Raw genomic sequence first — 26,269 nt, forward strand, 5'->3', positions numbered from 1 at the left:
TGAATGTATATACAGTATAAGATGTATAACTGAATGTATAGTATACAGTATAATATGTATAACTGAATGTATAGTATACAGTATAATATCTATAACTGAATGTATAGTATACAGTATAATATGTATAACTGAATGTATAGTATACAGTATAATATCTATAACTGAATGTATAGTATACAGTATAATATGTATAACTGAATGTATAGTATACAGTATAATATCTATAACTGAATGATAGTATACAGTATAAGATGTATACCTGAATGTATAGTATACATATATGTATAACTGAATGTATAGTATACAGTATAATATGTATAACTGAATGTATAGTATACATATATCAGACGTTTGTTAAAATATTATTCTTAAACCTGTATGTTTGGCTAATGTTCTTTGTTAAATATATTTTAAATGTATCATTCAACTTCCGTATATGTTTTAGTATAATTGGAAAAGTTAAAAGAAAAAAAAAAAAAAAAAAGCAATAATGAACCGTAACGTTTTGTGGTAGGAACCTTGATCTATGTACCTTGGTAATCAGGGGACTGATAACAACGACGGACCAGGAAGCGACATTTTCGAAATAACGAAGAAATGCGAAAATGTTTATAAACTTTTTTAAATGCAGTGAGAATTCTAATATTGTTTTCAACCAGTATTTATCAGATTAGTGTCGTTTCACAAGAAAGAGGGACCTTCCGTCTGTAACTAGGAAGTTGGACCATAGAGGTGTCGTCGCTGTGCTGTCCGCCATGTGGGGGGAGATCGACCCTGGTCCCGAGTCCAGTCCGCCTGTCAGCGATGAACCGGTGGCCTGCAGACAGCCCGACCCCCGGGGACCACAGCCCGACCCCCGGCGACCACGGCCCGACCCCCGGCGACCACGGCCCGACCCACAGCCCGGTCCCAGGGGAACCGAACCAGCTTCTAGCTGCTCTGCAACCGCCAACACCGAGGAGGACGAGCCGCAGGAGAACCAGGTGAGAAGTAGCAACAAGGAGAGATAGTGACGTAAACAACCAGATGTTACCAAAGATATTGATGACTACCCTCCATTCATCTGTCATGTTAATGTGTGAACTAGATAGCAACCAACCGGTGAAGGACAGGGAATTTTTACATTTTAGTCATTTAGCAGACGCTCTTATCCAGAGCGACTTACAGTAGTGAATGCATACATTTCATACATAAAAGATCCCAGCGGTGTGTGTGTGTTTCCCCAGGCGGATCTCAGCGGTGTGTGTGTGTGTGTGTTTCCCCAGGCGGATCTCAGCAGTGTGTGTTTCTTCCCAGGCGGATCTCAGCGGTGGTGTGTGTCTCTTCCCAGGCGGATCCCAGCGGTGTGTGTGTGTGTTTCCCCAGGCGGATCTCAGCGGTGTGTGTGTTTCCCCAGGCAGATCTCAGCGGTGTGTGTGTGTGTTTCCCCAGGCAGATCTCAGCGGTGTGTGTGTGTGTTTTCCCCAGGCGGATTCTCGCGGTGGGTGTGTGTGTGTCTCCTCCCAGGCGGAGTCTCAGCGGTGTGTGTGTGTTTCTTCCCAGGCAGATCTCGCGGTGTGTGTGTGTGTCTCCTCCCAGGCGGATCTCAGCGGTGTTTGTGTGTGTGTGTTTCCCCAGGCGGGTCTCAGCGGTGTGTGTGTGTGTGTTTCCCCAGGCAGATCTCAGCGGTGTGTGTGTGTTTTCCCCAGGCGGATCTCAGCGGTGTGTGTGTCTCCTCCTCAGGCAGATCCCAGCAGTGTGTGTGCCATGGTGGAGGTTGTTGGCTGTGAGTTGGTAGCCAGGTGATAGGCCAGCAGGTATGGTGAGGCAGAGCTGACCTTAACCCAGCGGAGAGAGGAGCTGCTCGGACAGTACCGGACCAAGCCCCTGGTGTTTTCTGGAGCGATACCAGGTACCTCTTTGGGTCTCAGTTTGGTCTCTCCCCTGATTAAAATAAAACCTTAGAAAAGTTAAATATGTTTGAAATCTATTTTTCTAGACACATTTTTTTACACGTATTGTTTTGGAGACATGAAATGCTTTGGCCATCTCGTCACTTCCTGTATTCACACAGTATCTCTGTATCTGAAACTGGCCTGAGTACGACTTGGTTTTATATAGAGGATGATATATGGCCAACACCTGCTCTATCCTGGGCCTCTAACCTTCTCCCCCAGGGCCTCCAACCTTCTCCCCCAGGGCCCTAACCCTCTCCCCCAGGGCCTCTAACCCTCTCCCCCAGGGTCTCTAACTCTCTCCCCCCCAGGGCCTCTAACCTCTACCCTTTTCCCCAGGGCCTCTAACCTCTAACCTCTCCCCCAGGGCCTCTAACCCTCTCCCCCAGGGTCTCTAACCCTCTCCCCCAGGGCTTCTAACCCTCTCCCCCAGGGCCTCTAACCTCTAACCCTCTCCCCCAGGGCCTCTAACCTCTAACCCTCTCCCCCAGGGCTTCTAAACCCTCTCCCCCAGGGCCTCTAACCTCTAACCTTCTCCCCCAGGCCCTCTAACCCTCTCCCCCAGGGCCTCTCCCCCTCTCCCCCAGGGCCTCTAACCTCTAACCTTCTCCCCCAGGGCCTCTAACCCTCTCCCCCCAGGGCCTCTCCCCCAGGGCCTCTAACCTCTTACCCTTCTCCCCCAGGCCCCACCTGAAGCCTCAGCACCTGTCATCGTTCTGCCATCTGATTTTCTGACCCCCGGGCGCTAGTACTACTGCCGTGAGGTGAGACGGAGAGCAGCGGGACGCTCTAACAGGACCCGGGTTCGCAACCAACGCTACGCCGCCCTCAGGGAGCTGCAGAGGGGTGAGCCGAGCAACCAATCACAGACCCTGGTACTCAGCCTAGCAACCAATCACAGACACCCTGGTACTCAGCCTAGCAACCAATCACAGACACCCTGGTACTCAGCCTAGCAACCAATCACAGACACCCTGGTACTCAGTCTAGCACCAATCACATACCCTGGTACTCAGCTAGCAAGCAATCACAGACCCTGGGACTCAGCCTAGCAACCAATCACAGACCCTGGTACTCAGCCTTGCAACCAATCACAGACCCTGGTACTCAGCCTTCAGGACCAATCACAGACCCTGGTACTCAGCCTAGCAACCAATCACAGACCCTGGGACTCAACCTAGCACCAATCACAGACCCTGGTACTCAGCCTAGCAACCAATCACAGACACCCTGGTACTCAGCCTAGCAACCAATCACAGACCCCGGTACTCAGCCTAGCAACCAATCACAGACACCCTGGTACTCAGTCTAGCAACCAATCACAGACACCCTGGTACTCAGTCTAGCAACCAATCACAGACACCCTGGTACTCAGCCTAGCAACCAATCACAGACACCCCGGGTACTCAGCCTAGCAACCAATCACAGACACCCTGGTACTCAGCCTAGCAACCAATCACAGACACCCTGGTACTCAGCCTAGCAACCAATCACAGACCCTGGTACTCAGTGATTGGTGCTGAAGACTGAGTATCAGGTATGTTCTCTGTTTAGTGAGTCCTCCAGATCAGAGGCAGTAGGGATGACCAGGGATGTTCTCTGTTTAGTGAGTCCTCCAGATCAGAGGCGGTAGGGACGACCAGGGATGTTCTCTGTTTAGTGAGTCCCTCCAGATCAGAGGCGGTAGGGACGACCAGGGATGTTCTCTGTTTAGTGAGTCCTCCAGATCAGAGGCGGTAGAGATGACCAGGGATGTTCTCTGTTTAGTGTGTCCTCCAGATCAGAGGCAGTGGGGATGTTCTCTGTTTAGTGAGTCCTCCAGATCAGAGGCAGTAGGGACGACCAGGGATGTTCTCTGTTTAGTGAGTCCTCCAGATCAGAGGCAGTGGGGATGTTCTCTGTTTAGTGAGTCCTCCAGATCAGAGGCAAGTAGGGACGACCAGGGATGTTCTCTGTTTAGTGAGTCCTCCAGATCAGAGGCAGTAGGGATGACCAGGGATGTTCTCTGTTTAGTGAGTCCTCCAGATCAGAGGCAGTGGGGATGTTCTCTGTTTAGTGAGTCCTCCAGATCAGAGGCAGTAGGGACGACCAGGGATGTTCTCTGTTTAGTGAGTCCTCCAGATCAGAGGCAGTAGGGATGACCAGGGATGTTCTCTGTTTAGTGAGTCCTCCAGATCAGAGGCAGTAGGGATGACCAGGGATGTTCTCTGTTTAGTGAGTCCTCCAGATCAGAGGCAGTAGGGATCAAATCAAATTTCAAATCAAATGTATTTATATAGCCCTTCTTACATCAGCTGATATCTCAAAGTGCTGTACAGAAACCCAGCCTAAAACCCCAAACAGCAAGCAATGCAGGTGTAGAAGCACGGTGGCTAGGAAAAACTCCCTAGAAAGGCCAGAACCTAGGAAGAAACCTAGAGAGGAACCAGGCTATGAGGGGTGACTAGGAAAAACTCCCTAGAAAGGCCAAAACCAAGGAAGAAACCTAGAGAGGAACCAGGCTATGAGGGGTGGCCAGTCCTCTTCTGGCTGTGCCGGGTGGAGATTATAACAGAACATGGCCTAGATGTTCAAATGTTCATAAATGACCAGCAGGATCAAATAATAATAATCATAGTAGTTGTCGAGGGTGCAACAAGTCAGTAACACAAGAGTAAGTGTCAGTTGGCTTTTTCATAGCCGATCTTTGAGAGTATCTCTACCGCTCCTGCTGTCTCTAGAGAGTTGAAAACAGCAGGTCTGGGACAGGTAGCACGTCCGGTGAACAGGTCAGGGTTCCATAGCCGCAGACAGAACAGTTGGAACTGGAGCAGCAGCACGGCCAGGTGAACTGGGGACAGCAAGGAGTCATCAAGCCAGGTAGTCCTGAGGCATGGTCCTAGGGCTCACGTCCTCCGAGAGAAAGAAAGAAAGAGAAAGAGAGAATTAGAGAGAGCATATTTAAATTCACTCATGTCTCTAACCACCCCAGAGGGCCAGTACTTCAGCGAGGACCAGATGAGAAGCCGGGAGCCCCTACTGTATGAGCAGTACATCGGCCAATACCTGACTGAGGAGCAGCTGTTACATTGCTCCCTCGAGGCCATGCAGGGAGGAGCAGGGGAGGAGCGGGGCCCGGGGGGAGCAGAGGGGGGACTGGCCCACCTCCTCCTCAACTCCTACCAGGAGAGACTGATCCAGAGCCGGCTGCAGGAGGAGCAGGACAGGGAGGAGGAGGCACTGGAGGAGGAAGAGGGAGAGGAAGAGGGTAAGATACACAGCATCACCAGACGTACGTTCAACAAGGAAGTAGTTTGACGACATTCACTACGGTTGGCTAACAGTTTGAGAAGGTAGTCTGCAGCAAAGGTAAGTGATTCACTACGGTTGGCTAACAGTTTGAGAAGGTAGTCTGCAGCGAAGGTAAGGGATTCCCTACGGTTGGCTAACAGTTTGAGAAGGTAAGGGATTCACTACGGTTGGCTAATAGTTTGAGAAGGTAGTCTGCAGCGAAGGTAGTGATTCACTACGGTTGGCTAACAGTTTGAGAAGGTAGTCTGCAGCGAAGGTAAGGGATTCACTACGGTTGGCTAACAGTTTGAGAAGGTAGTCTGCAGCGAAGGTAAGGGATTCACTACGGTTGGCTAACAGTTTGAGAAGGTAGTCTGCAGCGAAGGTAAGGGATTCACTACGGTTGGCTAACAGTTTGAGAAGGTAGTCAGCAGCGAAGGTAAGGGATTCACTACGGTTGGCTATCAGTTTGAGAAGGTAGTCTGCAGTGAAGGTAAGGGATTCACTACGGTCGGCTAACAGTTTGAGAAGGTAGTCTGCAGCGAAGGTAAGGGATTCACTACGGTTGGCTAACAGTTTGAGAAGGTAAGGGATTCACTACAGTTGGCTAATAGTTTGAGAACGTAGTCTGCAGCGAAGGTAAGTGATTCACTACGGTTGGCTAACAGTTTGAGAAGGTAGTCTGCAGCGAAGGTAAGGGATTCACTACGGTTGGCTAACAGTTTGAGAAGGTAAGTGATTCACTATAGTTGGCTAACAGTTTGAGAAGGTAGTCTGCAGCGAAGGTAAGTGATTCACTACGGTCGGCTAACAGTTTGAGAAGGTAGTCTGCAGCGAAGGTAAGGGATTCTGATCACGTCTCTGTGTGTCTCACGGTACTGTGTGTGTGTATGTGTGTGTGTGTCTCTGTGTGTGTGTGTGTGTGTGTGTGTGTGTGTGTGTGTGTGTGGTCCCTCCAGCTGGAGGGTTGGGAGCAGAGGGCTATGAACCAACACCCCAGGAGAAAGCACTGCTCAGGGACGAGTTCATCACTCTGATGTACCAACGCTTCCTGGACGGACACGACAAAGACTTTAACTACAGGTTAGTAGCTGGCTAACTAAATTACTAACTGGGTAGACTGACTAAATTACTAACTGGGACTAATGGGTAGATAACTAATACTACTGGGTAGACTAACTGGGTAGACTAACTAAATTACTAACTGGGTAGACTAACTGGGTAGACTAACTAAATTACTAACTGGGTAGACTAACTGGGTAGACTAACTAAATTACTAACTGGGTAGACTAACTGGGTAGACTAACTAAATTACTAACTGGGTAGACTAACTAAATTACTAACTGGGTAGACTAACTAAATTACTAACTGGGTAGACTAACTAAATTACTAACTGGGTAGACTGACTAAATTACTAACTGGGTAGACTAACTGGGTAGACTAACTAAATTACTAACTGGGTAGACTAACTGGGTAGACTAACTAAATTACTAACTGGGTAGACTAACTGAATTACTAACTGGGTAGACTAACTGGGTAGACTAACTAAATTACTAACTGGGGTAGACTAACTAAATTACTAACTGGTAGACTAACTGGGTAGACTAACTGAATTACTAACTGGGTAGACTAACTGGGTAGACTAACTAAATTACTAACTGGGTAGACTAACTGGGTAGACTAACTAAATTAACAACTGGGTAGACTAACTGAATGAATGACTGACGAACAACTACTTTACCAGCTGTGTTGCAGTGGACAGCCTGAACTACTTTACCAGCTGTGTTGTGTTGCAGTGGACAGACTGAACTACTTTACCAGCTGTGTTGCAGTGGACAGACTGAACTACTTTACCAGCTGTGTTGTGTTGCAGAGGACAGACTGAACTACTTTACCAGCTGTGTTGCAGTGGACAGACTGAACTACTTTACCAGCTGTGTTGCAGTGGACAGACTGAACTACTTTACCAGCTGTGTTGTGTTGCAGTGGACAGACTGAACTACTTTACCAGCTGTGTTGCAGTGGACAGACTGAACTACTTTACCAGCTGTGTTGCAGTGGACAGACTGAACTACTTTACCAGCTGTGTTGTGTTGCAGTGGGCAGACTGAACTACTTTACCAGCTGTGTTGCAGTGGACAGACTGAACTACTTTACCAGCTGTGTTGTGTTGCAGTGAAGTGGATGGGAATCCGACTACGACAACCTGGACATCGTCAACAGAGATGCAGAGGAGAAGTACTTCGATGAGGATGATGAGGAGGAGGAAGAGGAGGATGAGGAGGAGGAGGAGGAGATGACTGTAGTTATGATGTCATGACAGCAGCTGTCATTTGGACTGTAAATACGATAGCTTCTGTAATAACTAAACTATGTTCCTACTCTGTTCTCATCACATTCATGTAATATTCAGTTTGTATGGATGGCAATAAATCATGTATGTTTACCTACGTTGTTAGCCAGTTTAACTAGTTCCTAACTAATTCCTTAGTTCTTGTTTGGACCCTGCTGACAACACTGGCCACTGAAGTATTTCTGAATGAGGCAGAGAGCTGATTGTAACTGAGTCAGCGACTCAATGAAGAGTTAGTATTTCTGAATGAGTCAGAGAGCTGATTGTAACTGAGTCAGCGACTCAATGAAGAGTTAGTATTTCTGAATGAGTCAGAGAGCTGATTGTAACTGAGTCAGCGAGTCAATGAAGAGTTAGTGTTTCTGAATGAGTTAGAGCTGATTGTAACTGAGTCAGCGACTCAATGAAGAGTTAGTATTTCTGAATGAGTCAGAGCTGATTGTAACTGAGCGACTCAAATGAAGTTAGTATTTCTGAATGAGTCAGACAGCTGATTGTAACTGAGTCAGCGACTCAATGAAGAGTTAGTATTTCTGAATGAGTCAGAGAGCTGATTGTAACTGAGTCAGCGACTCAATGAAGAGTTAGTATTTCTGAATGAGTCAGAGAGCTGATTGTAACTGAGTCAGCGACTCAATGAAGAGTTAGTATTTCTGAATGAGTCAGAGAGCTGATTTGTAATATTTCAAAGGGCTGAAAACAGGTGGAAATTGTGTTCCAGGAGTGAAATCGGTTCCATTTTATTTCCGAGGGATTTTTTTCAGTTTCCATTAATGGCGGAGAACACGTTCAGGGATTGAAATTCAACTAGCAAATGAATCCTATAAATGAACAGTGCTCATGATTTCCCCGCCCATGTAATACCGCTCATTATGGTTCGCCAGACCAGTCTTCTATTCAACCAATAAGGCACGAGGGGGTGTGATATATGGCCAATATACCACGGCTAAGGGTTGTTCTTAGGCACGACGCAACGCGGAGTGCCTGGAGACATCCCTTAGCCGTGGTATATTGGCCATATCACAAACCCTCCGAGGTGCCTTGTTGCTTTTATAAACTGGTTATCAATGTAAATTAGAACAGTACAGATAAATGTGTTGTCATACCTGTGGTATACCACGGCTTTCAGCCAATCAGCATCCAGGAGCCAAACTAGCCGGTTTATAATGGGCATATTCGATGATGCTGAGGTAAAGGCCCATCACGCCATCAGGTGAAAGCAGGGAGGAAGAAGCACCCTTCTCAAATCAAACCGTAATCTGTGCTGCTCTGTCATTTTGTCAACCATGCAGCATTGTCCAGAAACATCTCTTTTCCATTAAATTAACCCGACATCAACCCAATTGAGATGGTTTGGGATGACCACAGAGTGAAGGAAAAGCAGCCAACAAGTGCTCAGCATATGTGGGAACACCTTTATTTAACTAGGTAGGCCAGTTGAGAACAAGTTCTCATTTACAACTGCGACCTGGCCAAGATAAAGCAACATTACTCATCCTAACCTTTATTTATTTAATATATATATTCTAAATTCCATTCTGTTACTTCTAGATTTGTGTGTATTGTTGTGTATTGTTAGATATTACTGCACTGTTGGAGCTAGAAACACAAGCATTTTGCAACACCAGCAATAACATCTGTTAAACACGTGTATGTGACAAATAACATTTGATTTGATTTTAAAAAACGAGAATAAAGCGGCAATAGTACAGTTTGTCCATTTTGAGAGGCTGTAGCCAAAATAATCAAGATAAATCAATAAATCTGTTGTTAATTTTAACATGTTTGTCTTAGAGATCTTAGTTGCGCAATTTTACATTTAACTAAGATATTTGGTAAAGTATTTTTAAATAAAACATTTGCATGGAAACAAGTCGTCTCTCAGTTGAATTACAGACTTTATTGAAGAATCCCCACTGTTGACCAATCACCGATGAAGGGGCTTAGGCTCCGCTTTTGCTTGCCTCTAGAGTAATGTGTACCCTCTGGCTTGCCTCTAGAGTAATGTGTACCTTCTGGCTTGCCTCTAGAATAATGTGTACCCTTTGGCTTGCCTCTAGAGTAATGTGTACCTTCTGGCTTGCCTCTAGAATAATGTGTACCCTTTGGCTTGCCTCTAGAGTAATGTGTGCCCTTTGGCTTGCCTCTAGAGTAATGTGTACCCTCTGGTTTGCATCTAGAGTAATGTGTACCCTTTGGCTTGCCTCTAGAGTAATGTGTGCCCTTTGGCTTGCCTCTAGAGTAATGTGTACCCTCTGGCTTGCCTCTAGAGTAATGTGTACCCTTTGGCTTGCCTCTAGAGTAATGTGTACCCTTTGGCTTGCCTCTAGAGTAATGTGTACCCTCTGGCTTGCCTCTAGAGTAATGTGTACCCTCTGGCCCTCTGGCTTGCCTCTAGAGTAATGTGTACCCTCTGGCTTGCCTCTAGAGTAATGTGTACCCTCTGGCCCTCTGGCTTGCCTCTAGAGTAATGTGTACCCTTTGGCTGTCATCTAGAGTAATGTGTACCCTTTGGCTTGCCTCTAGAGTAATGTGTACCCTTTGGCTTGCCTCTAGAGTAATGTGTACCCTCTGGCTTGCCTCTAGAGTAATGTGTACCCTCTGGCTTGCCTCTAGAGTAATGTGTACCCTCTGGCTTGCCTCTAGAGTAATGTGTACCCTCTGGCTTGTCTCTAGAGTAATGTGTACCCTCTGGCTTGCCTCTAGAGTAATGTGGGCCCTTTGGCTTGCCTCTAGAGTAATGTGGGCCCGAACAGCTGGAAAACTCACACCAAAATCCAAAACGAAACTAAATGTCTTCATAATATATGCACGAACTCTACAGGCTGGGTAGCATGTGGACTCCTTAACCCTTTTAGCAAAATTAAAATAATTTAAATAATGAATCTCTAATATAGCTAACGTTAGCCACAACAAATTGTAATTCGTAACATATGAAATGGATGATGGACACCCCACAAATCAATACATACCATCCTAAATGTAATGCGTCTCGGATTTGACATAAAGAATAATAGGAAAAATGTTCCGAGTCCCTGAGAGGCATGTGGAGATGTGAAGAGGACCAGCCTGTGTCTCGGTAGAGGGATAGGCGAAGCACACTGTCATTGAAATACAGACAAGCCGTGAAACAGTCTATCCTTATAGCTTATACACCAGTAAACCTCAGCATTGACGAGTGACTTTAGGACTTCCGTCTCATTACACAAACAAGACCTGCTTCTTCTTTAAAACTTAACAGCCTCTGTTTAGCCACCCAGCTACTTCCTAACGTCTACGATTTCAACCGGAAAACCCAAAATATAAATCCTGTTTTGTGCCTTTTTTATTTTTAAACTTACCATGGAGTCAACATCTAACAACTACGAGAGGAACTGTGTTCTGTGTTGTCAGGAGCTGGATATTTTTGCTCTGGGAAAATGCGACCACCCGGTGTGCTACCGCTGCTCCACCAAAATGAGGGTATTGTGCGACCAGAAGTACTGCGCCGTCTGCCGGGAGGAGCTCGACAAGGTACGGCCTGCCGGACTACTCTACACCGGGGATGCGCTGTGACAGTACAGGCCGTGTTAGCATGGGCAGCTTGTTAGACAGCTACTTTTTATATATTATCTCTCACTGACTCGCTAACTAGCTAAGTTAGTCATCGTTTTTTTGTAAAAATTGAGTTAGATAGATAGTTATTCGTGAAAGTCAAGACATATTTTGTAGTTTTTGTAAGTGGTAATAGGCCGGCACTAGCTAAATGAGCTAGCTAGCTAATCACTGACTAGCTAACTAGCTAAGTTAGTCATCGTTTTTTAAAACATTTATTTAGATAGATAGATAGATAGATAGTTATTCGTGAAAGTCGAGACATATTTTGTAGTTTTTGTAAGTGGTAATAGGCCGGCACTAGCTAAATTAGCTAGCTAGCTAACGTAATTACTAACGTTTAGCTTTGAGTGTGTTTATCACCAATCCAACCAATGAGGTTAGTTATAAAACAAATCTTTGGTGTTATTGTCACCAGGTAACTAGTTTTTGTATTTATGTAGGTAACTAATAAGTATGTAACAGTTTGCTATAAGGCCATGTAAGGTTATATATGAGAGAGAGAGAGCTGTCAGGTTTCATGATGGGTGGTGGTTATGTAATGGTTTTTAATTTACTACCCTCCTCCTCCTCCTCCATGGACCGGGCCCACAGATGATCCATTATATTGACCCGGTTTCCCGATGGCATTTTGGTTTGAGTGTTTTTTAATAACTATCCTATCCATCTTTCCTATTCCTGATGTTAACATGTGTTAGAGGCAGAGAGAGAGAGAGGCAGAGAGAGAGAGAGGCAGAGAGAGGCAGAGAGAGAGGCAGAGAGAGAGGCAGACAGACAGACAGACAGACAGACAGACAGACAGAGAGATCTGATTAGATCGGAAGAAAAAGGGATCACTGCTTTAGGATCAGTTTTCTCCATTGAAATATGACCTTTAACATTATAATTATTTCACAATGCTGACGACGGATCAGCTCCTAGAGAGAGACATTAGGTCTTACCACCTGCCTACGGCTGCAAATATTGATGCGGTTTATTCTAATGCTTATTCAATTATTAAAATGCACTAAATCACAGATCTGGCACTTCATTGCTCGGGTGTTAGGCTACACATTGATATATTTTTAACAAATTACAGACAGTTGTGAAAAGTACAAGTAGAAAAATAGAAGTCGATTAATTGAACATGAAATGTATTTCAATAAGCTTGAAATGGGCCTATAGCCTAATGTTTTACATTTTAACGCGTTCATCTCATTTGTTTTCATTTGAAATAGATTCACATCAAAAACATTGAAAACTTTGTATTCGTTGTCAACTTTGTTCTGAAGTTATCGGTTCACAGAGAGACTGATAAAGCCTTGTGATTCTACGTTTATCTCTGTTAGCAAGTCATTTCCTAGTTTCTGAAGTTATCGGTTCACAGAGACTGATAAAGCCTTGTGATTCTACGTTTATCTCTGTTAGCAAGTCGGTCATTTCCTAGTTTCTGAAGTTATCGGTTCACAGAGAGACTGATAAAGCCTTGTGATTCTACGTTTATCTCTGTTAGCAAGTCATTTCCTAGTTTCCTAGTTCTGACTAGCACGTGAACGCGGCATGAGGCAGGTGGTCATGCCCCGTTTACATCGTGATGTACACTACATGATCCAAAAGTTTCCACTTCACAATAAGAGCGCTTACAGTTGACCGGGGCAGCTCTGGCAGGGTATGACGGTGCCACGTTGAAAGTCACTGAGCTCTTCAGTAAGGCCGATGTTTGTCTATGGAGATCGCATGGCTGTGTGCTGTCAGCAACGCGTGTGACTGAAATAGCCGAATCCACTAATTTGAAAGGGGTGTCCACATACTGCTGTGTAAATACAGTGTATCTCTATTTAACTACGCTGCACATCTTCATGCAAAGCTCCTTCCGCTACGGGACGGCGAGGTTACCGTGGTTCCCTTACTGGATGGCGGGGTTGCCGTGGTTCCCTTACTGGACGGCGGGGTTGCCATGTCCGCGGTTTTTCCTGAAATGTACCTACTTTTGAAATCGATGTGAAAATGTATTGTCGTTTCCAACGGGAACAAAGTAGTCATAGTGGGCAGAAGAAGCAAGGAGGAGGGAGGCAGAGCAAAGCACGAGCTGGCAAGATCCTATTCGCTCATTTTAGCGTGTATTTGCATATTTCCATTAGGGAACGCCTACTCTGAAGTGCGGGTGTGAAAAACTAAATTCGCCTTTCCACTTTTTGGAAACATTGGAAAATGGTAAAGTCAACTAAACTTAGTCCACTCTGTTCAAAACTGATTTTAGTTTTGGGAACAGAAAACTGTATTGAGATCAAATGTTTAAATCGACGAGAACATTTGCAGAATGTTGGGCCAAAATCCATCTCGTTCCATCTTCTCCCGCTGGACTTCCTCTCGTCACCATATTTGGTAGTGAGTGGAAACGCCCACCGGATGCTTCACGTTTATACATCTGGTGAAATATCTGGCTCATTGTTCTATCTGTGGTCAGGCAGTGAGGCCAGCTGTTGCTGAGTGAGAGGTGGGGAAGGGGAGGGCCGTAGGTGGGTGTCAGAGTTTCAAAACCTGTCTGGGTGACTTCCTGTCCATCTTCGTACTGTCTTTGGGTGACTTCCTGCCCATCTTCGTACTGTCTTTGGGTGACTTCCTGCCCATCTTCGTACTGTCTTTGGGTGACTTCCTGCCCATCTTCGTACTGTCTTTGGGTGACTTCCTGCCCATCTTCGTACTGACTTTGGGTGAGTCCCTGTCCATCTTCGTGCTGTCTTTGGGTGACTTCCTGCCCGTCTTCATACTGTCTTTGGGTAACTTCCTGCCCGTCTTCGTACTGTCTTTGGGTGACTTCCTGCCCATCTTCGTACTGTCTTTGGGTGACTTCCTGCCCATCTTCATACTGTCTTTGGGTGAGTCCCTGTCCATCTTCATACTGTCTTTGGGTGACTTCCTGTCCATCTTCATACTGTCTTTGGGTGACTTCCTGCCCAGCTTCATACTGTCTTTGGGTGACTTCCTGCCCATCTTCATGCTGTCTTTGGGTGACTTCCCTGCCCGTCTTCATGCTGTCTTTGGGTGACTTCCTGCCCATCTTCATACTGTCTTTGGGTGAGTGGCCCTCTCTCCTCTCTTCCTCCTGGCCCTCTCTCCTCTCTTCCTCCTGGCCCTCTCTCCCTCCCTCTCTCCCTCTCCTCTCTCCTCTCTCCTCTGCCCTCTCTCCTCTCTTCCTCCTGGCCCTCTCTCCTCCTCTTCCTCCTGGCCCTCTCTCCTCTCTTCCTCCTGGCCCTCTCTCCTCTCTTCCTCCTGGCCCTCTCTCCTCTCTTCCTCCTGGCCCTCTCTTCCTCCTGGCCCTCTCTCCTCTCTTCCTCCTGGCCCTCCCGTTAACAGTGTGTTTGTGTCTAGGTGCTGTTTGTGCAGAAGTTGGTGGCCTTCTCCTCTCTGCCCCTCCAGACGCTGCAGGTGGAAAGGAAACATGACATCTACTTTACTGACTCCAAGATATACGCTCAGTTCAGGTACGCTGCTCTCCTCTCTCCTATCCCTCTCTCCTGTCCTCCTCCTGGCCCTCTCTTCTCTTCTCTCCTATCCCTCTCTCCTGGCCCTCTTCTCTTCTCTCCTATCCCTCTCTTCTCCTCTCTCCTATCCCTCTCTCCTGTCCTCCTCCTGGCCCTCTCTTCTCTTCTCTCCTATCCCTCTCTCCTGGCCCTCCTCCTCTCTCCTATCCCTCTCTCATGGCCCTCTCTTCCTCCTCCTATCCCTCTCTCTGTCCTCCTCCTGCCCTCCTCTTCTCTCCTATCCCTCTCTCCTGGCCCTCTCTTCTCTTCTCTCCTGGCCCTCTCTTCTCTCCTGGCCCTCTCTTCTCTTCTCTCCTGGCCCTCTCTTCTCTCCTGGCCCTCTCTTCTCTCCTGGCCCGCTCTTCTCTCCTCTCCTCTTCCTCCTGGACCTCTCCTCTCCTGTCCTCCTCTTGGCCCTCTCTATCTCCTATCAGTCTGTCTCTCTTCCTCATGTTTCTCTCTGTCTCTGCCTGTAGGACACTGCTGCTGTCTGAGTGTCCTGTCTGTCCAGAGTCTAAAGTCTTCTCAAAGTTTGAGGAGTTGGAGCAGCACATGAGGAAACAACATGAACTCTTCTGTTGTAAACTCTGTACCAAACACCTGCAGGTAGGTTACCTGTCTTTACTGGTATACCTGGCTGTTATACCTGTCTGTTATACCTGTCTTTACTGGTATACCTGTCTGTTATACCTGGCTGTCTGTAATACCTGTCTGTTATACCTGTCTGGCTGGCTGTTATACCTGTCTTTACTGGTATACCTGTCTGTTATACCTGGCTGTCTGTAATACCTGTCTGTTATACCTGTCTGGCTGGCTGTTATACCTGTCTGTCTGTCTGTAATACCTGTCTGTCTGTTATACCTGTCTTTACTGTTATACCTGTCTGTCTGTTATACCTGTCTGTCTGCCTGTTATACCTGTCTGCCTGTTATACCTGTCTTTACTGTATATCGATATAGAGCGGGGGAAAGATTCTATATGTCGATATAGAGCGGGGGAAAGATTCTATATGTCGATATAGAGCGGGGGAGAGATTCTGTATGTCGATATAGAGCGGGGGAAAGATTCTATATGTCGATATAGAGCGGGGGAAAGATTCTATATGTCGATATAGAGCGGGGGAGAGATTCTATATCGATATAGAGCGGGGGAGAGATTCTATATCGATATAGAGCGGGGAGAGATTCTATATCGATATAGAGCGGGGGAGAGATTCTATATCGATATAGAGCGGGGGAGAGATTCTATATCGATATAGAGCGGGGGAGAGATTCTATATCGATATAGAGCGGGGGAGAGATTCTATATGTCGATATAGAGCGGGGGAGAGATTCTATATGTCGATATAGAGCGGGGGAGAGATTCTATATGTCGATATAGAGCGGGGGAGAGATTCTATATGTCGATATAGAGCGGGGGAGAGATTCTATATGTCGATATAGAGCGGGGGAGAGATTCTATATGTCGATATAGAGCGGGGGAGAGATTCTATATGTCGATATAGAGCGGGGGAGAGATTCTATATGTCGATATTGAGCGGGGGAAAGATTCTATATGTCGATATTGAGCGGGGGAAAGATTCTATATGTCGATATTGAGCGGGGGAGAGATTCTATATATCGATATGGAGCGGGGGAAAGATTCTATATATCGATATGGAGCGGGGGAAAGATTCTATATATCGATATGGAGCGGGGGAGAGATTCTATATGTCGATATGGAGCGGGGGAGAGATTCTATATGTCGATATAGAGCGGGGGAGAGATTCTATATGTCGATATAGAGCGGGGGAGAGATTCTATATGTCGATATAGAGCGGGGGAGAGATTCTATATCGATATAGAGCGGGGGAGAGATTCTATATCGATATAGAGCGGGGGAGAGATTCTATATCGATATAGAGCGGGGGAGAGATTCTATATCGATATAGAGCGGGGGAGAGATTCTATATCGATATAGAGCGGGGGGAGAGATTCTATATCGATATAGAGCGGGGGGAGAGATTCTATATCGATATAGAGCGGGGGAGAGATTCTATATCGATATAGAGCGGGGGAGAGATTCTATATCGATATAGAGCGGGGGAGAGATTCTATATCGATATAGAGTGGGGGGAGAGATTCTATGTCGATATAGAGCGGGGGAGAGATTCTATGTCGATATAGAGCGGGGGAGAGATTCTATGTCGATATAGAGTGGGGGGAGAGATTCTATGTCGATATAGAGTGGGGGGAGAGATTCTATATCGATATAGAGTGGGGGGAGAGATTCTATGTCGATATAGAGCGGGGGAGAGATTCTATGTCGATATAGAGCGGGGGAGAGATTCTATGTCGATATAGAGCGGGGGGAGAGATTCTATATCGATATAGAGTGGGGGGAGAGATTCTATGTCGATATAGAGCGGGGGGAGAGATTCTATGTCGATATGGAGCGGGGGGAGAGATTCTATGTCGATATAGAGCGGGGGGGAAACAGCCGTGCATTTGGATCATTATTAGACACTGCAGTAAATAAAACCCAACGAAAAACAACTATCCTGTCGAGGACTGGAGTCTACGCTGGCCCGGTTACGCCGTAGCCAATCAGAGCTCCAGTTACACCCGTCCGTCTAAATAAACTATCCTGTCGAGGACTGGAGTCTACGCTGGCCCCGTTACGCCGTAGCCAATCAGAGCTCCAGTTACACCCGTCCGTCTAAATAAACTATCCTGTCGAGGACTGGAGTCTACGCTGGCCCCGTTACGCCGTAGCCAATCAGAGCTCCAGTTACACCCGTCCGTCTAAATAAACTATCCTGTCGAGGACTGGAGTCTACGCTGGCCCCGTTACGCCGTAGCCAATCAGAGCTCCAGTTACACCCGTCCGTCTAAATAAACTATCCTGTCGAGGACTGGAGTCTACGCTGGCCTCGTTACGCCGTAGCCAATCAGAGCTCCAGTTACACCCGTCCGTCTAAATAAACTATCCTGTCGAGGACTGGAGTCTACGCTGGCCCCGTTACGCCGTAGCCAATCAGAGCTCCAGTTACACCCGTCCGTCTAAATAAACTATCCTGTCGAGGACTGGAGTCTACGCTGGCCCCGTTACGCCGTAGCCAATCAGAGCTCCAGTTACACCCGTCCGTCTAAATAAACTCTCCTGTCGAGGACTGGAGTCTACGCTGGCCCGGTTACGCCGTAGCCAATCAGAGCTCCAGTTACACCCGTCCGTCTAAATAAACTATCCTGTCGAGGACTGGAGTCTAGGCTGGCCCCGTTACGCTGTAGCCAATCAGAGCTCCAGTTACACCCGTCCGTCTAAATAAACTATCCTGTCGAGGACTGGAGTCTACGCTGGCCCCGTTACGCCGTAGCCAATCAGAGCTCCAGTTACACCCGTCCGTCTAAATAAACTCTCCTGTCGAGGACTGGAGTCTACGCTGGCCCGGTTACGCCGTAGCCAATCAGAGCTCCAGTTACACCCGTCCGTCTAAATAAACTATCCTGTCGAGGACTGGAGTCTAGGCTGGCCGTTACGCTGTAGCCAATCAGAGTCCATCTAACGTGTATGTAACCCGTTTCCCACCAGATCTTCTCCCATGAGAGGAAGTGGTATAACAGGAAGGACCTGGCGCGTCACCGTTCCCACGGCGACCCGGAGGACACGTCTCACCGCGGACACCCGATCTGCAAGTTCTGCGACGACCGTTACCTCGACAACGACGAGCTGCTGAAACACCTCCGAAGGGACCATTACTTCTGTCACTTCTGTGACGCCGACGGAGCCCAGGAGTACTACAGGTACACACACACACACACACACACACACACACACACACACACACACACACACACACACACACACACACACACACACACACACACACACACACACAGAGACACACACACACACATACACAACCAGTCTCACACACACACACACAGAGACACACACACACACATACACAACCAGTCACACACACACACACACACACACACACACACACACACACACACCCAGTCACACACACACACACACACAGAGAGACACACACACACACATACACAACCAGTCACACACACACACACACAACCAGTCACACACAGAGACACACACACACAACCAGTCACACACAGAGACACACACACACAACCAGTCACACACAGAGACACACACACACACACACAACCAGTCACACACACACACACACACACACACACACAGTCACTAGTTTGGTCACACCTACTTGTTCCAGGGTTTTTCTTTATTTGTACTATGTGGTATACAGAATATAGCCCTATCTGATAAAAGACCAAGTCCATATTATGGCAAGAACAGCTCAAATAAGCAAAGAGAAACGACAGTCCATCATTACTTTAAGACATGGAGGTCAGTCAATCCGGAAAATGTCAAGAACTTTGAACGTTTCTTCAAGTGCAGTCGCAAAAAAACAATCTTCAAAACCATCAAGCGCTATGATGAAACTGGCTCTCATGAGGACCGCCACAGGACAGGAAGACCCAGAGTTACCTCTGCTGCAGAGGATAAGTTCATTAGAGTTACCAGTGTCATGGTTGTCGTCGGTGAAGGAGGACCAATACGCAGCAGGTATGTGTATGCTCATCTTGTTAATTTATTACTTCAAACAATGAACGTACAAAAAGAACAAAAACACGAGAACGAACGAACGAACGACAACAAACAGTCTGGCAAAGCCTAAGCTCAACACAGAACAATCACCCACAAATAACAACCACAAACACACCCTAATATATGGGACTCTCAATCAAAGGCAGATAGACAACACCTGCCTTCAACTGAGAGTCCCAACCCCAATCAACACAACATAGAAACACACTCACCAGACTAGACATAGAAATACATAAAAATAGACTATAAACCAAAACCCCGGAAATACTAAATCAAACACCCTTTAACCTGTTTGGGATAGGGGGCAGTATTGAGAATTTTGGAAAAAAATATGTGCCCATTTTAACTGCCTCCTACACCAACTCAGAAGCTAGAATATGCATATTATTGTTCAGGTTTGGATAGAAAACACTCTGAATTTTCTAAAACTGTTTGAATGGTGTCTGTGAGTATAACAGAACTCCTATGGCAGGCAAAAACCTGACAAGGTTTCAAGCAAGAAGTACCCTGTCTGACAAGGAGTCGTGCGTCTTGCATCTGTTTATTGAAAAGTAAGGATCTTAGCTGTAACGTGACAATTCCCAGGGCTCCGATAGGCTCTCAGAACCCGGGAAATAACTGAAGGTTGACGAGGGAGCCTCAGGTTGAAACATATTATCGGCTTTGACAAGTGGCGGCTCAGAGGACCTTTGAATGAGGCGCGTGCACGATTCGCTCCTGAGGAGAAATTTAATTCGGCTGTTTAGGCTCAATGCATATTCCCGGTCGGAATATTATCACTTATCTACGAGATAAATGGCATAAAAATTGGTTTTAAACAGCGGTTGACATGCTTCGAAGTACGGTAATGGAATATTTAGACATTTTTGTCACGCCAATGCGCCATGCTCGAGACCGTGATGAAGCATTCTGATAGTGTCTAGAACTCACGAACAAAACGTCGCTGTTTGGATATAACGATGGATTATTTGGGACCAAACCAACATTTGTTATTGAAGTAGAAGTCCTGGCAGTGTATTCTGACGAAGAACAAGCAAGGTAAGAACATTTTTCTTATAGGAAATGTGATTTTGGTGGAGGCTGACCTGGGTGGGTATCTAAATAGCTAGCCCTGTGATGCCGGGCTATGTACTTAGCTTTTCGGATGAAGCACATTTTGCAATAATCTATTTTAAAATCGGACATATCGAGTGCATAGAGGAGTAATGTATCTATAATTCTTAAAATAATTGTTATGCTTTTTGTGAACGTTTATCGTGAGTAATTTAGCAAACTGTTAGTAAATTCCCCGGAAGTTTGCGGGGGTTATGCTTTTTCTGAACGTCACATGCTAATGTAAAAAGCTGTTTTTTGATATAAATATGAACTTGATTGAACAGACATGCATGTATTGTATAACACAATGTCCTAGGTGTGTCATCTGATGAAGATCATAAAAGGTTAGTGCTGCATTTAGCTGTGGTTTGGGTTTATGTGACATGATATGCTAGCTTGAAAAATGGGTGTCTGATTATTTCTGGCTGGGCACTCTGCTAACATAATCTAATGTTTTGCTTTCGTTGTAAAGCCTTTTTGAAATCGGACAGTGGGGTTAGATTAACGAGATTCTTGTCTTTAAATAGCTGTAAAATAGTCATATGTTTGAGAAATTGAAGTAATAGTATTTCTAACGATTCAAAAATCGCGCTACTGGATTTCAGTGGCTGTTACGTAGGTGGGACGAGTTCGTCCCACATGCGCCAGAGAGGTTAACCAAACACACCACCCTGAACCACATAAAACAAATACCCTCTGCCACGTCCTGACCAAACTACAATACTAATTAACCCTTATACTGGCCAGGACGTGACAACCAGCCTCATGAGGACCGCCACAGGACAGGAAGACCCAGAGTTACCTCTGCTGCAGAGGATAAGTTCATTAGAGTTACCAGCCTCATGAGGACCGCCACAGGAAAGGAAGACCCAGAGTTACCAGCCTCATGAGGACCGCCACAGGACAGGAAGACCCAGAGTTACCAGCCTCATGAGGACCGCCACAGGAAAGGAAGACCCAGAGTTCCCTCTGCTGCAGAGGATAAGTTTATTAGTTAAATGCACCTGTTCAGAGGAGACTGTGTGAATCAGGCCTTCATGGTTGAATTGCTGCCAGGAAACCACTACTAAAGGACACCAATAAGAAGAAGAGACTTGCTTGGGCCAAGAATCACGAGCAATGGACATTAGACCAGTGGAAATCTGTCCTTCGGTCTGATGAGTCCAAATGTGCGATTTTTGGTTCCAACCGCCGTGTCTTTGTGGTTCCCACTGTGAAGCATGGAGGAGGAGGTGTGATGGTGTGGGGGTGCTTTGCTGGTGACACTGTCTGTGATTTATTTTGAATTCAAGGCACACTTAACCAGCATGGCTACCACAGCATTCTGCAGCGATACACCATCCCATCTGGTTTGGGCTTAGTGGGACTATCATTTGTTTTTCAACAGGACAATGACCCAACACACCTCCAGGCTGTGTAAGGGCTATTTGACCAAGAAGGAGAGTGACGGAATGCTGCATCAGATGACCTGGCCTCCACAATCACCCGACCTCAACCCAATTGAGATGGTTTGGCATGTGTTGGAACGCAGAGTGAAGGAAAAGCAGCCAATAAGTGCACAGCATATGTGGGAACTGTTGGAAAAGCATTCCTCATGAAGCTGGTTGAGAGAATGCCAAGAGTGTGCAAAGGGTGTCAGCTTTGAAGCATATAAACTCTGTAAAAACAGAAACGTCCTCTCACTGTCAACTGCGTTTTATTTTCAGCAAACTTTGTGTAAATATTTGTATGAACATAACAAGATTCAACAACTGAGACATAAACTGAACAAGTTCCACAGACATGTGACTAACAGAAATGGAATAATGTGTCCCTGAACAAATGGGGGTCAAAATCAAAAGTAACAGTCAGTATCTGGTGTGGCCACCAGCTGCATTAAGTACTGCAGTGCATCTCCTCCTCATGGACTGCACCAGATTTGCCAGTTCTTGCTGTGAGATGTTACCCCACTCTTCCACCAAGGCACCTGCAAGTTCCCGGACATTTCTGGGGGGAATGGCCCTAGCCCTCACCCTCCGATCCAACAGGTCCCAGACGTGCTCAATGGGATTGAGATCCGGGCTCTTCGCTGGCCATGGCAGAACACTGACATTCCTGTCTTGCAGGAAATCATGCACAGAACGAGCAGTATGGCTGGTGGCATTGTCATGCTGGAGGGTCATGTCAGGATGAGCCTGCAGGAAGGGTGCCACATGAGGGAGGAGGATGTCTTCCCTGTAACGCACAGCGTTGAGATTGCCTGCAATGACAACAAGCTCAGTCCGATGATGCTGTGACACACCGCCCCAGACCATGACGGACCCTCCACCTCCAAATGGATCCCGCTCCACAGTACAGGCCTCGGCTTAACGCTCATTCCTTCGACGATAAACGCGAATCCGACCATCACCCCTGGTGAGACAAAAACGCGACTCGTCAGTCAAGAGCACTTTTTGCCAGTCCTGTCTGGTCCAGCAACGGTGGGTTTGTGCCCATAGGCGACGTTGTTGCATGTGATGTCTGGTGAGGACCTGCCTTACAACAGGCCTACAAGCCCTCAGTCCAGCCTCTCTCAGCCTATTGCGGACAGTCTGAGCACTGATGGAGGGATTGTGTGTTCCTGGTGTAACCCTGGCAGTTGTTGTTGCCATCCTGTACCTGTCCCGCAGGTGTGATGTTCAGATGTACCGATCCTGTGCAGGTGTTGCTGCACGTGGTCTGCCACTACGAGGACGATCAGCTGTCCGTCCTGTCTCCCTGTAGCGCTGTCTTAGGCGTCTCACAGTACGGACATTGCAATTTATTGCCCTGGCCACATCTGCAGTCCTCATGCCTCCTTGCAGCAGGCCTAAGGCACGTTCACGCAGATGAGCAGGGACCCTGGGCATCTTTCTTTTGGTGTTTTTCAGAGTCAGTAGAAAGGCCTCTTTAGTGTCCTAAGTTTTCATAACTGACCTTAATTGCCTACCGTCTGCAAGCTGTTAGTGTCTTAACGACCGTTCCACAGGTGCATGTTCATTAATTGTTTATGGTTCATTGAACAAGCATGGGGAAACAGTGTTTAAACCCTTTACAATGAAGATCTTTGAAGTTATTTTGATTTTTACGAATTATCTTTGAAAGACAGGGTCCTGAAAAAGGGACGTTTTTTTTTTTGTTGTTGCTGAGTTTATTTTGATTTAACACTTGTTTTTTTGGTTACTACATGATTCCATATGTGTTATTTCATAGTTTTGATGTCTTCACTATTATTCTACAATGTAGAAAATAGTAAAAATAAAGAAACTCTTGAATGAGTAGGTGTGTACACACACACACACACACACACACACACATACACACATTCTCTCACTCACAACCCTGTATCTATCCTAAGCATGTTGTAATCCCCCCACCTTCTCTCCACAGTGACTACCAGTACCTGAGCGAGCACTTCCGGGAGGCCCACTACCTGTGCGAGGAAGGCCGCTGTGCTACAGAGCAATTCACCCACGCCTTCAGGAGCCAGATCGACTACAAAGCCCACAAGGCCTCGGCGCACAGCAAGAACCGGGCCGAAGCACGACAGAACCGACACATAGACCTGCAGTTCAGCTATGCACCGCGGCAGACCCGACGCAACGATGGTGAGACTGGATACTGTGCGCTGTTTTCTGTTTCGAAAAACAAACAAAAACTGGATTTCAGGCCTGCTTGGTAACAACCATACTGTGTGTTCCTTCAAGGAGGCATGGTGTCTGGAGAGGACTATGAGGAAGTGAGGTCGGGTCGAGGAGGAAGAGGAAGGAACCAAGGGAACCAACAGAACACCAGAGGTAGCTGGCGATACAACCGGTCAGTATGACATCATCACTATGAGACCAATTGTGACGCAATTCTCACGCTAATCAACTTTTTAAGTAACGTCAAACCAGTTGATTTTAGTTCCATTTGTCCAAAACATTTGCTTGGGGGTTGCTCCTCCCCCCCATTTACTCTCATTGATTTCTAGCTAGCGGTGGCTAAAGTTAGCTGATCACTCTCAAGACATGCTAACCTCTCACCATTACAATAACAGGGGAGGTTAGCATACCTCCAAGACATGCTAACCTCTCACCATTACAATAACAGGGGAGGTTAGCATTTTATATCATACCCCCAAGACATGCTAACCTCTCACCATTACAATAACAGGTGAGGTTAGCATTTTATATCATACCCCCAAGTACTTAAAGTAGGCTACCCACCTCTCACCCACAGACGCAAACAAACATTATCATGAACACGTATGCTAGCTTCACCATCTTAAGTTCGCTAGCTAGTTCACTAGCAAGCTAGACTGTTGGTTTATAAAAACCTAAACAAGTTATGAATGTATCATGCATTTAAATGGCTAGACAAATAGACTGCTGATGTAGCCAGCTAGCCAGGCTAATGTTGCTAACTAGCTAACCATGAGCAAGCTAGCTAGCTAGCTAGCTAGCTAGGTAACAGGCGTTTTTCAATTAAAAACTTGCTCAAGACAGTTCACAGAATTTTTAAACAACTTTTAGCCAATTTTAATAATTACTACATTTAGCTAACATGAGTTAATCCAGAGATTCTTACCTTAGCCTGAATTCAGCAGTCTGGTCCAGGTCATCGCGGCCCTGGTGAGTGACGTGAAGCTTGAGACGTGGTATTTGTAGTTCTGTACGATAGCTACATTAGCAGCTAATTAGCGTTTTCATTTTTTGGGGGGTTGTAAATACAGGTGACTATATTTGATAAAAGTCACCTTGTCTTAGAGAGATTTACACGGTTATCAAAACGTCACGCCGGGGTAAACCTACACCGAAACCTTTAATTTGAAGTGATTCTAATATCCACAATGAATAAAATGAATGTGTGGATAAACGATTGGAACCGTTTGCGTGTTTCACCAGTGGTTTCTGGGTATTATAAGACTCTGTGATAGACTTTTAACAATGTTGTGTTGTTGGTAGTGAGGAGGAGGACAGGGAGTTGGCAGTAGCAGTCAGAGCCTCCATGATGCAACAGAGGAGACAGGAGGACAGAGGACGAGACACCCAGGACAGGAGTGGAGCGCCCAAACACCGCAAAGAGGAGAGGACGGAGAGGCCTGAGCGGACGGAGAGGCCTGAGCGGACGGAGAGGCCTGAGCGGACGGAGAGGCCTGAGCGGACGGAGAGGCCTGAGCGGACGGAGAGGCCTGAGCGGACGGAGAGGCCTGAGCGGACGGAGAGGCCTGAGCGGACGGAGAGGCCTGAGCGGACGGAGAGGCCTGAGCGGACGGAGAGGCCTGAGCGGACAGAGAGGCCTGAGCGGACGGAGAGGCCGGAGAGGCCTGAGCGGACGGAGAGGATGGAGAGGATGGAGAGGATGGAGATTGAGGAGAGACACAGGAGTGTTCCTATCAAACCTCCGGCAGAAACTCCCCCAGTGAGGACCATGAAGAGCAACCCTCTGACAGGAGACGACTTCCCAGCTCTCCTGGGGGCTGCAGCACCCACACTGAGGTACACACACACACACACACACACACACACTGAGGTACACACACACACACTGTGGTACACACACACACACACACACACCCACACTGAGACACACACACACACACACACCCCGAGGTTAATGTGTATACCAGCTGTGTTATCATTTATGTGTATATTACACTGTAAAGCCTCTCTCTCACCGGCCATCCTGTCCCTGACCCAGGTCTCTTTGTAGTGATGTACAGGACCAGTCAACAGTTTGGACAAACCTGCTCATTACAGGGTTTTTCTTTATTTGTACTATTTTCTACGTTGTAGAATAATAGTGAAGACGTCAAAACTATGAAATAATAACACATATGGAATCATGTAGTAACCAAAAAAGTGTTAAACAAATCAAAATATATTTGAGATTCTTCAATGTAGCCTTAA

The 26,269-nt window shown here is 46.6% G+C and overlaps 2 protein-coding genes across 2 annotated transcripts in view; both read left to right on the top strand.

Moving 5' to 3' along the window:
* Positions 1-490: 490 nt before the first annotated feature.
* On the top strand, positions 491-7,654 carry LOC115188871 (coiled-coil domain-containing protein 97-like). Its single transcript, XM_029747696.1, has 6 exons — positions 491-983; positions 1,331-1,345; positions 2,684-2,780; positions 4,906-5,181; positions 6,164-6,287; positions 7,381-7,654. The coding sequence occupies exons 1-6, from the start codon at positions 756-758 to the stop codon at positions 7,502-7,504; spliced, it is 864 nt and encodes a 287-aa protein (XP_029603556.1). The 5' UTR covers positions 491-755; the 3' UTR covers positions 7,505-7,654.
* A 2,887-nt stretch (positions 7,655-10,541) lies between these two features.
* The window catches only part of LOC115188936 (E3 ubiquitin-protein ligase ZNF598-like), a 44,268-nt gene continuing 28,540 nt past the window's right edge, over positions 10,542-26,269 (top strand). The window contains exons 1-7 of the mRNA XM_029747767.1: positions 10,542-11,070; positions 14,503-14,615; positions 15,131-15,260; positions 18,225-18,436; positions 23,769-23,986; positions 24,086-24,194; positions 25,325-25,858. Of these exons, the coding sequence (XP_029603627.1) occupies positions 10,900-11,070; positions 14,503-14,615; positions 15,131-15,260; positions 18,225-18,436; positions 23,769-23,986; positions 24,086-24,194; positions 25,325-25,858 (1,487 nt within the window). The 5' untranslated portion in view covers positions 10,542-10,899. The remainder of the gene's footprint in view (positions 11,071-14,502; positions 14,616-15,130; positions 15,261-18,224; positions 18,437-23,768; positions 23,987-24,085; positions 24,195-25,324; positions 25,859-26,269) is intronic.

Source organism: Salmo trutta, unplaced genomic scaffold (genome assembly GCF_901001165.1).
Source record: "Salmo trutta unplaced genomic scaffold, fSalTru1.1, whole genome shotgun sequence".
Lineage (NCBI taxonomy): Eukaryota > Metazoa > Chordata > Actinopteri > Salmoniformes > Salmonidae > Salmo > Salmo trutta.

Coding starts and splice junctions, on each gene's coding strand:
- LOC115188871 (XM_029747696.1), top strand. CDS start 756: ATGTGGGGGGAGATCGACCCTGGTCCCGAGTCCAGTCCGCCTGTCAGC. Junction 2,781..4,905: donor CCTCAGGGAGCTGCAGAGGG/GTGAGCCGAGCA, acceptor TAACCACCCCAG/AGGGCCAGTACTTCAGCGAG. Junction 5,182..6,163: donor GGAAGAGGGAGAGGAAGAGG/GTAAGATACACA, acceptor TGGTCCCTCCAG/CTGGAGGGTTGGGAGCAGAG.